The following is a 15,392-nucleotide window of genomic DNA, read 5'->3' as shown; positions in this document are numbered from 1 at the left end:
CTTTCAACTCTTCAGTCAACAGTGCCTACTACCACATAATATTACCTTAACATAGTCAAATTAGAGGTTGTAGCTTCCTCACATTCAACTGAGCCTATCATTGAAGGGCTTGGTACCTTGTTTAGCAGTAAAACACTATAGATAGGCACAGTTGAAGGGCATAACAAATGGCCTAGAACCGTTTAGATAACAGGGTTTTTCAGTGCCTTCAATTGATTTTCACCTCTATACACCATACACACATTTCTGAGACTGATTATCTATTATTGTATATGGGATATTCCATCTTTGTGATTTTTCCGTAATGCGGATCACCATACCACAATTCAACAAAAAATTAATCAGGATTTTTGACACCAATATGAATTCATGCTGAAATACACAGGTCAAGAATCACCCCCTATGCTGGCATTAGCCTCCTGTCTTGACTTGCGTCAGCCGGGGAGCAGGCACATAGGGCTGATTCTGGTGAAAGAATGCAACATTTTTCTACCAAAATCCTCCACATGTGCGTGCAGCTGGGCTAACCCATTTGCTCTGGCAGGAATGGAGGTTAATGCAAATGTAGGGGCTGATTCTCTGTATATTCCAGCAGGCCAATTTTAAGCCCTATGTGGCTTTAGCCTTATATATACACATTTAGGTAAAACGAGTTTCTTTGAAGCAGTGCATTAAAGGAGAACTAAACCTCCCACAAAGAGAAAATCCCCATGCACTAAGCTCAATTATCCACCCTCCCCAAATAGTCTGTTACTTGAAAAATTGTCCATGGATGTAACCCAGGCCAATCGATGCAGAGTTCTCCAGTACCATCTTCTACATTTTGGAGAGCAGGGGACAGGCAATGGGGCTCAGTGCAGGGGTTTCTCTGTCTTAGGGAGGTTTTGTTCTCCTTTAAGGAGTGACTATTTTTTCACCCAATACTTCCATAACAGATACTCCTGTGATAGCCTGACGCAATATATACCAAACAGGTGATCAACACAGGTAAACTCCCTATCAGACATAAATACAGTATGGTACAATAAAAGACCTTAATGGTCATCTGGTAACAAAATTTCACGTGCAAACAGCGTTCAGTATGTGAATAATGCCCCTGTAAGACATTATGAGAAGACAATTTAGCATTTTTTTGCCAGTCATAATGTGATCTTTATTAATTCTTAATCTCTTACCCAGATTGTGTCTCTTATTTTTTGCGTGTTCGTGAATATGTTTCTTCGTAAAGCAGCCAAAGAAAACACAGTAGAGACAAGAGTGAAGTCTGTTCAAGTGAGCTCCACACATATGACAGATGCACGACTTAGCCTGGAATTAAACAGAAAAATAAAAACCTTAAGGAAACTTTATGCTGCACAAACTAATTTGTATGGATGCATTAATTCAAATCAAACATTTAAAGGGCAAGGGTAGTTTTCAGCAGTCACAATATTTCCAAATGTCTTCCACATCAGGCTGGGCACCAGATAGGTGTTTAACACCTTAGTTGTCTATATTTAAAAGGTTTGACTTTGGCAATTTTAAAACTACTCTGTCGTAGCTCTAAAGGAGCATTTGGGAAACCATACATTTCATATTATAAATTCAAAAAGACTGAGGGGTGGCCCAACATGATCATATTAAAAAAAAAAAAAACAGGCTAATGGCTATAAAGGTTTGAGTTTGGTGTAAAGGTATAAGTGGTGGCCTCAATGTCTGCATTATTAGCCAAATTTCGGATAAAGTTTACCTTTACAAAACAATTATACGCTTATTAGCATGCATGTACAGACTAGAGATGTTCTGCAATGCAGCACTGCAGTGGCCAAGTGTGTAAAAACGTTAGAACTTCCGCAGCAATGCTCTAGGATCTAGTATAAAATCTATTATCTTAAGACTCCACAGTTCCCATGTGTCAGCAAATTGTGAACAGTTTTAATGTGCCATTAGGTAATGTATTGATCTAATCGGAGTACTTTGGAATCCTAGACTGCAGGCGCTTAAAGCGGATACATTTACTACTCCCCCCTATCTTCAAGATCTCACAGAACAGGTGAATCAAGGTGGATAAAAGCATGTTTACATATGCTCCTTTCATAAACCTAGCTAGGTTAGTCAGAATACCTGGTGTTAACTCCAGTAGTTCTACACCACCATGAGGTCAGAAACACTGAGTTTGGCATCTAAAATTCACAATTGTTATTTACAAACTGGACATATTTTTTTCTCAAATATTTATCATCATAAGACAGTTTATAGTATCATAATCCGAGTCCTGAGTGACCAGTCAAAATGGAAATTCGCTTTTTCATTACGTGGGGATAGGGAAAATTACAGGAGGTAATAAAAACATTACAACAGTAACAGTTTTATAAAAAAAATAACCATATCTGTCAACGAAGCACTGAAATGCAGATAACTGTGTGGTGTTAATTCTTTTGGTTACGCAGTGATTTGTAATAGAAATTTGTAACCATTTTTTGAAAAACTGGATATATCTTAAAGGGGTTGTTCACCTTCAAACATTTTTTTCAGTTCAGTTAGCTTTAGACAGTTCACCAAAAATACATACTTTTTCCAATTACTTTCTATTTTTTATGTGTGAACTTTTTTTAATATTGAAGTGTAACATTGCATTTTCACCTTCTAAAGCAGCTCTGGGAGGGGGGGCCGCCGACCCTGTAAACTGTTCTAAATGGATACATTTAGTTTATAGCTTTCTTATCTTTGTCAGAATCCCTGAGTTTCATTACAGGCAGCTGTTACGATTGATACAATAGTTACTGATATTCCAGAGATGCTGCTGAGAAATGTATCAACTAAATGCTGCAAAATTGTGACAGTTCAGAATCTGTACCTGAATTACTGAGCGGCCAGACTCAAACACAAGAGACAGGGACATTTAACTTTAAACATAGATTTTGAAAAAAACGGTAAAAGATAAAAAATGGAAAGCAATTGAAAAAACTCTTTACTTCTAGGGAACAATTGGAAAACAATTGAACTGAAAAAGGTGTTTGGAAGACGAACAACCCCTTTAAAACAGAAAGAAAAAAAAAAAAGCTCACTTTCTGGTTATGGCAATCAGCCATCAACAACTGGCCAGATACCTATAGTCAAATGAAGACCTTCTTGCTTGCTCAGGATAATGCAAGTGGTACTGTTCTCTTTTTTCAGCTTTCAGAATATCTTACAGACATGATTTTGTGGTGAATTTATTTTTTAATACTACATGGCATGCAATTTATTATACCATTCAAAACTATTTTCAAACAAATAAATATATTTTTCAAAATGTTTTAATAACAGTTACTAGCAGTGTTATGTAGTTCCCATTAGGCCGACACATAGCTGCAACTGACCACAGGCAGGCAAAGCACCCTAAAACGTTCCTGTCACCATTCTTGATATTGAATTAAAAGCCACATGCGGGGGGAGGATTAGGCCTTTAAAAACCTTGGTAATCTGCCTACTTATAAAAGTTAATGGCAGGGAGGACCAGGCCTGCAACGGTGATCAATGGCCAGGTCTGGAGGCACTTTTCTTCCAATAAATGCTACCATGCATGGAGATGGCAGTCTAGGAAATATATGACCAGAGGTTAACAGTCAGAACTAACATGATGGGGGGGGGGTATACCTTGACATGCTATGGTGGATTGACAATTTTATCATCATAACTTTATAAAACCTGTTTTTCAAAAATACATGCATTTACCAAGATACTATGCGTAATTGATCTTGCCAGACTAACTTAATTTCTTTTTATGAGAAGGTAAGCAGGGACTTTGATTCTGGGATGGCAGTGGATGTGATTTACTTAGACTTTGCTAAAGCATTTGATACAGTGCCACACAAAAGGTTAATGGTTAAATTAAGGAATGTTGGCCTGGAACATAGTATTTGTACCTGGATAGAGAACTGGCTAAAAGATAGACTACAAAGAGTGGTGGTAAATGGAACATTTTCTAATTGGACCAGTGTCCAACTAAGTCCCTTGTTTTTCAACTTGTTTATTAATGACATGGAGGTGGGCATTGAAAGTACCATTTCAATGCCAAGAACTAAATTGTGCAGAACTATAGGTTCCATGCAGGATGCTGCCACTTTGCAGAGTGATCTGGTTAAGTTGGGAAACTGGGCAGCAAACTGGAAAATGAGGTTCAATGTTGATAAATTCAAGGCAAAAATAATACAAATGCAAGTTATACACTAAATGGCAGTGTGTTGGGAGTTTCCTTAAATGAGAAGGATCAAGGGGTTTTTGTAGGTTGTCTAATTCTGGGCAGTTTCATTCTGTGGCTACTAAAGCAAATAAAGTTCCGTCTTGCACAAAAAAGGGCATTAACTCAAGGGATGAAAACATAATTATGCCTCTTTATAGGTCCCTGGTGAGGCCTCATCTGGAGTGCAGTTTTGGACTTCAGTCCTTAAGAGGGATATAAATGAGCTGGATAGAGTGCAACTAAACTTAAATTATGTGGGTAGACTGTCATGGCTGGGGCTGTTTTCTCTGGAAAAAAAGCGCTTGCGAGGGGACGATTACACTTTACAAGTACATTAGAGGACATTATAGACAAATAGCAGGGGACCTTTTTACCCACAAAGTGGATCACTGTACCAGAGGCCACCCCTTTAGAATAGAAGAAAAGAACTTTCATTTGAAGCAATGTAGGGGGTTCTTCATAGTCAGGACAGTGAGGTTGTGGAATGCACTGCCGGGTGATGTTCATTGATGATCAATCCCCTCTCTTGTATGCTCGTAGATCATTTTGCCAGATCAGTTGCAGTTAAATTGTATTTGTAGTGTAGACATTTAGCCTTGGAGTGTTCCCACCAACCTCTTTAACACACACTGAACAGTAAAAGGCAGACGACGACTGTAGGAGGTTACATTGGCGTTCTGAAGAAAGTTTGACCCTGCTCGGAGCATAAGCCTTTAGTTATTAGTATAAGGGGTGACAAGCAGATAGGGGCAGTGGTGTAACTAGATGTTACTGGTGTTGGTATCCTAGTGCGGTACAGTCTCTTTAAAACTTTGACTTCAACCATTCGCCACCTAAAACCTGCAGAATTGTTGTTTTAGCCTATGGGGGACCTCCTAGAACCTATATGGAGTCAATTGGTGGACTTCAAATCGAATTTGATCGAATTTGATCTTACTTCGATTCGAACGATCGAATACAGCCTATTCACCAGCAAAAAAAAAAACTTTTCAGTTGGTCTTTTTTTATTCGAATTTCAAAGTTATGGGAGTTCAAAAAAACTCCCATTACTTCGGAATTCGACCCTTGATAAATCTGCCCCATACTGTTGAGTAAGACAAGTGAAACTGATATTTTGAGTAGTAATATCACCATAATAATAATAATAATATTTTTACAGCTTTGGATTTTATTTGTACTTGTGTTTTGCCGTCAACTGTATTCAAAAAAATAGTGCGTCACTGCCATAGTTTGGTAAAGCAATGCATTTATGCAGTTCTTTTTCAAATACAAGGATTGATCTTTGATCTTCAGACATTTTACAAACCATAAATACAAAGATTTGTAGTTTAGCAGTTTGGAGTTGGAAAAAAAAAAAAAAGTTAATTTTGAATATTAGAACGTGTACAAACTATATGGTTTTGTGGGGTCCACCACTTACTAGGCTTTCACTATAGATATTGGTCTATTGTAAAAGCCCTATGACATCTAATGGACCCCAGAAAACAAGTTCATAGTAAGTATCTTCTGTTTGTTGCAGCAAAGTGTCAGTCAAGGAAACGTCTATGCTCTATTTACATCTTAGGGTCTTTACAGGCCACATACTTTGCTAAGCCTACCCATATTAAAAATGTTATCTTGGTACAAAAAGGGCACGTGGGAAATAAAATCTAAACTTTGATGCAGTTTTTAGAAATTGCATACTGTAAATACCACTCCTATAACAAACATTTGACGTTTGGAGTAGAAAAGTCATGTCACAAATCCAGTATTTTGTGTGTAAACTCACTGGGTATGGATGTTGGGTTCAGTAGAAAGACATGCTTACACAATTTAAATGTCAGTATGTGCACTTAATAAAAATTATAACGCTTCCCTGGAGCTTTTACCATTCATAACAAACAGGCAGGGTGTAGTAATTTAGTATACAATGCATCAGCTATGAAAACTTATATGCACAAGAATATTTTCATGTCTCTACAGGCCTAAGGAAACATGGGAGCAAAAAAATCAAAATATAGCAAAGATTTGCATTTTGAAGTAAAGACATTTACCCATGAACATATTTTCAAAAAAATATGGGGTCTTGCTGTTATGCTATGTGAATGCCTCCAGTGAATATTGCCAGAAACAATAAAATCAGCCTGTCACTGTGCACACAAGGCAAGTCCCCCCCCCCTAAACAAAGCACACCATATCACTGTACAGATGCAATGGTAACTGGCAAAGCCAAGGGCTGTATAAGTGTTTTCTATGTCAGCAATTCTCTGTCAAGGGAGAAAATTTCATGTGAAAACAGACTGGCTTTTCTGGCCTCACAGTCGAAGGTATGTTTATTTCTAGTGTGGTGCTTTAAACCATTGGTATTGTACTATAGCAGGTTTTTGATATATACAAGTCTAGAATTTTCATATGGACTTTCCCAAGCTCGTTGTATATTCTTGTATTTAAAAATATCTTTGATTTTCACAGATTTTTTTTTTTTTTTAGAAAACTTCAAGCTTTTGACATCTTCCTGTTTTTTTTTGTTTTTTTTGCAAGGTGAATTCTTTAAAAAGATAGGACTATATTTAGAAAAAAAAAAAACTTTTCCCCATTTAGGTCTAGTTTTACATAAGTGACAAAATAAATAAGGATGGACCGAATCCACTTTTTTGGATTCGGCCGGCTGAACCCCCGAATCCTTTGCGAAAAATTAGTCCAAATACTGAACCAAAGCCTAATTTGGATATGCAAATTAGGGATGGGAAAGGGAAACTTTTTTTTTTACTTCCTTGTTTTCTGACAAAAAGTCACAATTTCCCTCCCCCCTAATTTGCATATGCAAATTAGGATTCAGTTCAGTAGAAGGATTCGGCCAAATCCGATTCCTGCTGAAAAAGGTTGAATCCCGAACCGAATCCCGGATTCGGTGCATCCCTAAGAATAAGTGACAGCAATAATGTGAATCACTGGTGGTAAAACACATGCGTTGCGTCAGTCTTCTCCTCTTGAGGCCACTTCAAGTGATTGAGACTGAAGCAACACATGGGTTGTAGCACCAGCGATTCACAATTCATCATTCTACCAGAGGGCACTTAAGGATAGTGTGAAAACATCTGTCACAAAAGCAAAGGGTTCTAGAATAGCCAAGTAAAAAAAAAAAATTCTCCGAATGTCAGACTGGTAGACAGTGGTTTCTGCCAAAGGAGTCAAAAATAGTATTAGAATCAAGAGTGCACTTGCTTTTTCAAAGAATATCATAGCACAGTGCTGTCCAATTTATATGGTACAGAGGGCCGGAATTTTTCTAATCTACATGGAGGAGAGCCGATAATGGAAGCCAGTGTTAGCCACTCCCTGTTTTTTAGACCACACCCACTTTAAACCACACCCATATTATGGCAAGACCATGTACACATTAATAGCACACCAAAAAACCAGATGGTTGGTGCTCACTGCAGGGATCAGGGCCAGAACTAGGGGTAGGCAGAGTAGGCGGCTGACTAGGACGCCATCATTGAGGGGCGCACTTTTAATGGGGTATTTGTTTTTTTGTTTTTTTTCCCCATCGTTGATTTAATAATTTGTTTCAGTAATCATGGTCACTCAGTCGGGTGGAATCCCCCTCCTTCATCTTCTCCCTCTTGCCAGCAAGTAATAGCTCCTGCTATGCGGTCCTGCAGTGCAATGTGCGTATACGCGTCAATGACATCACTGATGCGATTGGGTGGCAGAGAGAGGCAGCCTGCTCTCAGCCTTGCACAGTAGCACTGAACGAAGACATTCTTTCTATTACTGTGAAAGTGTGAAGCTTCCTGCTGGCACAGCCAGGTACAGATTTGGGCCGGGGCCCATATGTTTGTTGCTGCTGGGCACTGCCACAGGTACATAAATACTTGGGGGCAATTTGATGTTATCAGATTTATTTTTGGCTGCTGCTGGCACAAGTAAAGATTGGGGGCTGTATGATGCATGGCTGCTGGGCTTGCTGGTACAGGTATGGGGGCAGTATAATGGATGGCTACTGGCACAGGTATGGGGGGCAGTATGATGGATGGCTACTGGCACAGGTACAGGGGGGCTGTATTATGGATGGCTGCTGGGCTTGCTGGTACAGGGGGGTAGTAATATAAGTGAAAAAAAAAAAAAATCTTGCTTTCTTTATTTAAAAACCATCATGGTAAGGAGGTAAATGGTAATGCAGGACAGGGGGGCGCTGATTGAAGCAGGGTGCCAAACTACCTTGGCCCGGCATACCCTTAAATCCACATGCCTCCGCCTCCCCTGTGGATAATACAGTACCCCAGCATATGATTAAACACCTTAGGGGCCCCTAACAATAATTTTCAAATGCTAACAAACCCCCAGAACAAATACCAGGCTTATGTTCCATGAGGATCATAAGTCTGGCAAGAGTATGGCAAACACAGGGTGCAAAGAATAGGCAAAGTATGGCGCACACACAGTGACACAGGGAAGGAAGGCGGAACAGAGCAGGAGACAGGAATCAGGACCAGTCTAATATGTACTACATACAGTGACACAGTGCTGGTGCCCCATTAGCATTTTGAAAAAGGTGTGAACAGGTGAACAATGTGGGCAGTTTCAGTCTGGGTCTCAGGTATGAACAGTACAGGGCTTTAGGATTTGAAAAATAGAGGCGTCACAAGTGTGAACAATGCAGGGGGATCACAGGTGTGAACAATACAGGGGATTAGAGTCTGAATTTGAGGTTTAAACAATGCAGGGCCAGTTAATCTCTGTCGTGATACCTTTTCGATTTTAAAAATGGTAAGCAGACACAGCAGGCAGACTGATGTGGAGGGCCACATAAGGGGGGGGCGCATGCCAGTTGGACAGCCCTGTCATAGCATATAGCTGTAAAAAATAATTTTTGCTCAATATAGATTGCAAGCCAAATTTTCCATGTTATTTTTTTTACGTCCATTGCATTACCTTTATTTCTACAGTGTTTGTATGAAGATCAAATATTGACATGATCACATAAATTAAAAAAAACCCTTACGAGTGGACTTTTTTCAATGAACGTTGCTATATCTATACCCTACCACTTCAAGACTTAAAATTCAAATTAACCTTCCTCATCTTCAATATGCGGTCTGTGTTTGGTAAGAGTTTTTCCTTTAAATAAGACTAGGTTGCACCGTAAAGAGTTGGATGTAATGCAATCGATGGTACGATGACATCTACTGTTGCATGGGAGCAGCAACAGCATGTCATTCACTTATAACGTTAATTGGTTATGCTGGAAATGTCAGTAAGATATGGGTCCCTCAACAGCTGAATTTGGGAATTAGCAAAGGTACTTTTTGTACAGTAGGCTCACTTGCTTTAAATATTAAGAGCACTAAAGGAAAAAGAAAACAAAGCAAGTCCAGTTGATCGGACTTATTACTATAGATATACCATGACCTGGAGGAATGAGAACCTTCACAGAGGACGTGTAAAAAAAAAAAAAAAAAAAAAAAAAAAAAAAAAAAAAAAAAAAAAGGGTGATAAGGCAGCCATCACAAAATAATGAAACACCAATAAAATCATTTGTGTCGCTGATTACCAATTAGTACAGATATGCGCTATTGATCTAGCACAGTGATCTGTATGCACAATACATAATCCCTCCCACATTGTGGATATTTTATAGGGGACTCAAATCAAATAAGAGTAAAAAATTAAATAGCACTGTTCAGTTGGTTATTTACTTTCAGTTAAAGGTACATTTTTTTGATTGAAATATCACCTACACAAGGGGTGCTCATTTATGTTATGGATTATATATAGTTCAGAAACACCTTACCGTCTTCTATAGCCAGTAAGCACTGTGAGAGCATTCCTATAGGATATGTTTTCATAAGACATTGCTGAACTATACAAAATAACTAAGGAAATCTAATGATAGGAACTACGGCAATAAGATTCCTGATAATTTTTTTTATAACAGGCTGCCTGTTAGTTTGCATACATTACACTACAAAGTAAATTCATCCTGAAATTGCCAATATGATATACGCAACTTTGCTTACTACTGTGCTGCAGGAAAGTTCCCTATGACTGCTGAAGAGGTCGTCTCTAGGATCAGTCACATGTTTGGAAAATATTGGAATATGAAGCACGGTTGGGAAGTTGGAGGGGGTTAAAAATAACTGGACAACCTGATAGAGAGTGAATCTAGTTTGGGTAGAAAAAAAAAAAAAAGCTGGAAAAACGTACTTTTAAAATCCCTCTTGTAGACATTTTTTTGTTTTAAAAAAGTAAGCTATATGCACAAAATATAGAAAAATAGTTGTATATAATTGTACTAATTACATATAATTTTCTAAACATCTTAAAGATGCTGCAGACGGTGTAGAATAACACATTATCATATATTCTGTGGTACTGTTCTAAAATACAGTAGAATACAGATTTTAAATTTCCCAGGTGACTGCAGTCAAAATGGTATAAATGCCAGGGATTTAAAATCAGGGTTCTACTGTAGCTTCTTAGAAGGGGAGCGGCTGATTTCTTACAAAAAGCAGTTTTCCATAAAATACCTGGGCATTGAGAAAACCTTTAAACACAATTCACAAAAGCACCACAAAGTCTGACTAATCACATATTAACTGCAGCTTGAAGGCTTATAATTATGAAGTAGAAGCAAAGGGTCCTACCTACAGAGGGTAGTACATGAGAATGGAATATTAGGAGAATGGAGTATATGTAAGCTATACACAATGGAAAGGAAATCTTTTAAAGGGGTTCCTTGACTACCGAACACATTTTCAGTTCTGTTTCAGATTGTTCACCAGAAAAAAAGACTTTCATCAGTTGCTTTACACTTTATTTTTTACCATTTTCCAAAATTGAAATATAATGTTCCTGTCTGGTGTTTCAGTCTGGCAGCTCAGTAATCCAGGTGCAGTTTCTGAACTGTTATTATCTGCTACATTAGTGGATACATTTCTCTGAAACATCTGTGGAATATTATCAACTATTGTATCAATTGTATCAGCTGCCTTTAATGAAACTCACGGGTTCTGCTGGGCCAAAGATAAGAAGTGCATCAACTAATATATCATTTAGCAAAGAGCTGTTTCAGAAAGACATAAGAAGGTGAAAAGTGAATATGTAAGCATTAATATTAGAAAAATGGTCACTAAAAAAATAGGAAAAAAAAAAGAAAAAAAAAAAAATCTTTATTGCTGGTGAACTATACAAAAAAATAAATAACTTTTGAAAGTGAACAACCCCTTATCTAAATGGATGATTTCCTAACCCTTGTAGGTGGTGATGTAGACCAGTGTGTGACAATATCAGTTAGTCTGATTTTGGATTTTGACCATTGATTCTTGACTGTGTATGGTTTTTGTGTATACCTTTACAGGTATTTAATTGTCCACCTCTATGTAATGATTGAACTGCACTAAAACAGGAAATTGTTTTATTATTTACCTTAATTTCTGTTTCCCGGTCACCTTCCATGGCAGCATACACCAAGGGGGTTAAATGTGGGGTGGGGGTAGGGTTTCCTTTGCTAAAGGGTTGAATTCTACTTTAATGAATGTTTTGATGGATGATCATCTTGCCACTCTGCAGATTGCTTCTAGCGATGCCTTGGCTTCCATCTCCCAGGAACTTGCCAATGCCCTGGTAGAATGGGCTTTTAACCCCAGGGGAACCTTCCTGCCTGCTGTGTTCCCATGGAAAGGATTTAAAAGACCGTGAGTAGAGGAGGGGCAGGTACTTTTAACTTGGGGAGGTTCCTGTCCATTGGCCCGAAGGGAGGGTTTAACCCAGTGATCCCCAACTAGTAACTCGTGAGCAACATGTTGCTCTCCAACCCCTTGGATGTTGCTCCAAGTGGCCTCAAAGCAGGTGCTTATTTTTGAATTCCAGTCTTGGAGGCTAGTTTTGGTTTCATAAAAACCAGGTGTACTGCCAAACCGAGCCTTAATGTAGGTTGACAATCCAGGGGCTATCAAATGACCAATCACTTATTTGGCACCCCAAGAACATTTATCATGCTAGTGTTGCTCCCCAACTCCTTTTACTTCTGAATGTTGCTCACGGGTTCAAAAGGTTGAGGATCCCTGGTGTAACCTATTGGTGAATGCATGCCATGGGTGACAAGGAAATATCTTGTCTTTATTATACTTTATTAGATTTTATTCCATTATAAATTGTTTTATTTCCTGATGTATATGTATAGCATAGTTGTTTGGATATTGCCCTAATTTAAAAAAAAAAAAAAAAAAAAAAGTGTGGTAGGTTGACTTTTGATCTTTTTCTCTACTTGCCTTTTTAGTTTACTTTTATACATTGTCCAAGCAAATGTTGTAAACAAACCCCATCACCTTTTACTTCCCAACAACATTACTTCATAAAAGGAATAACTTTGCGTTACGTTTAGATCGGATGACACGTGAATGATTATAAGTTTCAGGTTATGTACAAAATAAATTTTGTCTGCTTATTCCCTGTAACCTTTTAATTTTTGGTAGATAAATATAAAATTCATAAAATAGGCCAGCTGGAAAATACAAAAATCTGCCTTCATTTTATGAGCTTGACATTCACCATTTTTTAAAAATTGTAACACACTAAACAACTATTTCTCAAATTACAGATCATAGCGAGCTGTACAATATGTCACAACCCTACCCTTCCAATATAAATGGAATTCTGAGATTTACACTCACCTTCCTCTTTCTGGTTTCAGGAGTACCACTCCACACAAAGCACTGGTAAATTACTCGCAGGTTTTGCTTCCAATTCTCCACCTTAAAGCTGTTCACATGGGAGCAGCCGGCCGGACTCATGACAAACCCACATCCACTCACTAGGTGTGGGGTCCGAGGACAGGAAGGACTGCTCCCTAGGGAGGAGGAGGACAAGGCTGAAAGCCTCACCCCCTCCCAATTTTGTCTCAGCAAAAACTCCTTCGGAGGGGTCCAAGAACCAGACATTAACAAATATGGTTACTTGCAGGTCTACAAGAAAAAAAAAATAAAAAATAAGAATTACTTTTTTCATTTTACAGAAAATTATGTTTTTTCTATTGTATAGAACGTTTCTATTGTATAAAACGGTACATCTCGCTTTAACAAAAATATAAATGAAGGTTTTGGAATAAAACACAGAACTTAAAGGTACAGTCTGTGAAGCAGTAAAAGAAATAGAAGGCAAACCCCCCTTATAACATCCCATACTGTAAATATGGTATAGGTATGAGACCTACTATACTTAAAACACATTATCCAGAAAGCACAGAAACAGTGGATAGCAAATTTCTATAGCATCATATTGACACAAACTGGTCTTATTTGACAGAATTCCTTTTTATTTCTAATAAGGTGTTTTTAATGGATGTAAAGAATGCATAGCTGCATCAAACCATATTTGTGGCAAAATAAACCTACAGGATGTTTTTAAGGTTTAAATATTTTAACAGAATGATAGAAACCCATGTTCCAAGAATTTCAGATAATTGATCAATACATTGACATGTATATTGATCAAACACCAATTTGACAAACACAATGCATATTTGTAGACACAATGAGGTCAGAATTCTCTTTATGCTACATAAGACTGTCCAATGTTCTGCATATTAACGTAGGCCTCTCCTTCTAAACATAAACAACCCCTGTGCTAGAATCTATAAGCACAGTTGACAGAAAATAATTCAGTATAGTGGGCTTTAAACTGTTCCAAAACTGAGGTAAGTACCAATAACCCCATAAAGTTAAACCAGTATGGGCCCTAAGAACTTAGAAAGAATTTGCAGCTAAACTGATCATCACAATGCTTTCCCCTGCACATGACAAATATATTTCCGCAGAAACAGATAAAATATGTAATGAGTTATATGTGGCCACATGGCATTTATATAAATCATATTACATTGCATAGTTAACATTATGGTACATTGTGTCTAGGTGAACAAATAAACAATACAAACACTCCTAATCCAAACCTACACATATGAAGAAAATGATCAATATAAACAGTCAAAAAATATCCATTATGAGACATTCTCCTATGATCGCTCAAAATAAAATGACAGACAAAAATGTATTAGAAAAAAAAATGTATTTGAATATATGTGCAATCAGTCCAACCAATAGGATGCTTCATCTGACACAGGCTATGTTCTAACCCCAACAACTCATTTATGTGACATTAAAAGGGGTTGTTTAAATAAAATTTTAGTATGATGTAGAGTGATATTTTGAGACAAGTTGCATTTGGTTTTCATTTTATACTACTACTAGTTTGCAATTTTAGCAATCTGGTTGTTAGGGCCCAAATTACCCTAGCAACCATGCAGTGATTTGCGCAAGACTGGAACATGAATAGGAGAGAATCTGAATAGAAAGATGAGTAATAAAAAGTAGCAATAACAATACATTTTACAGATCTTTTGTTTATGTAGATGGGGTCAGTGACTGCCATTTGAAAGCAAAAGGTGGCAAATAATTAACATAACTACATAAAAGAAAAAATGAAGACCAACTGAAAAGTTGCTTAGAATGAGCCATTTTATAACATACTAAAAGTTAATCTAAAGGTGAACCACCCCTTTAATAACAACAATAATAACAGCATGATGCAAAAGCATGCAATTTTGCTCTAGGTAAGAATTACACCAAGATCTGCCTTTTAAAGAAGCTATGTGTGGGTAGGTGTCTAATGTAAGAACCCTTCTTTATTAAAGATTACCAATGAAGCATTTATTTTAAGCAGGTTACAAAAACAACAAATGGGTTGCCACTTTCCCTTTTCCCAATATGAAGACATGGCTCTTTTGGCCAACCAGTTATCAATAAGATTAAAGGAGACACATAGGATACTAATTTTGTAAGAAATAATGTATACTATATGGTGCCGGTTTTACATTTGACCCAAAATTAATATTGTCTTCAAAATTAGCCCGTTTATTTGAGCTCCCCGTAGATTTTCACTGGTCCCTGTCATTTCAAATGAAGGGTGGGCATGTCCCAACTGTCCCTGGCAGAAGCACAGTATGAGGGGGACAGCCAATCACAGCTCTGCAGTCACACAAACAAAGACAAGCTTCAGTTGCCTATCAGGTCAGTCTAGCTGCTGATTGGTTCCTTTCCTACAGTGCAGTGTGCCCCTACACAGCCAGACAATTCAGTGAGCAGGAAGTGGAAAAGATGGGCGAGACTAGTAGAGTTTTTGCAGAAATTTTCAATAAAGTAACCAG

At 37.8% G+C, this 15,392-nt stretch overlaps 1 protein-coding gene across 3 annotated transcripts in view; it reads right to left on the bottom strand.

The window, feature by feature from the left end:
- Positions 1–15,392, bottom strand: part of usp22.L (ubiquitin specific peptidase 22 L homeolog) — a 39,650-nt gene that overhangs the window by 22,261 nt on the left and 1,997 nt on the right. For all 3 annotated transcript variants that reach the window (XM_041575626.1, NM_001092443.1, XM_041575625.1), the window contains 2 exon segments: positions 12,862–13,152; positions 1,176–1,308 (listed from right to left, as the gene is read on the bottom strand). In XM_041575626.1, coding sequence (XP_041431560.1) covers positions 1,176–1,308; positions 12,862–13,128 — 400 coding nt within the window. In that variant the 5' untranslated portion in view covers positions 13,129–13,152.

The sequence above is a fragment of the Xenopus laevis genome, chromosome 9_10L (genome assembly GCF_017654675.1).
Source record: "Xenopus laevis strain J_2021 chromosome 9_10L, Xenopus_laevis_v10.1, whole genome shotgun sequence".
In the NCBI taxonomy this organism is placed as follows: Eukaryota; Metazoa; Chordata; class Amphibia; order Anura; family Pipidae; genus Xenopus; species Xenopus laevis.
This window is presented reverse-complemented; position numbering and strand designations above follow the sequence as displayed.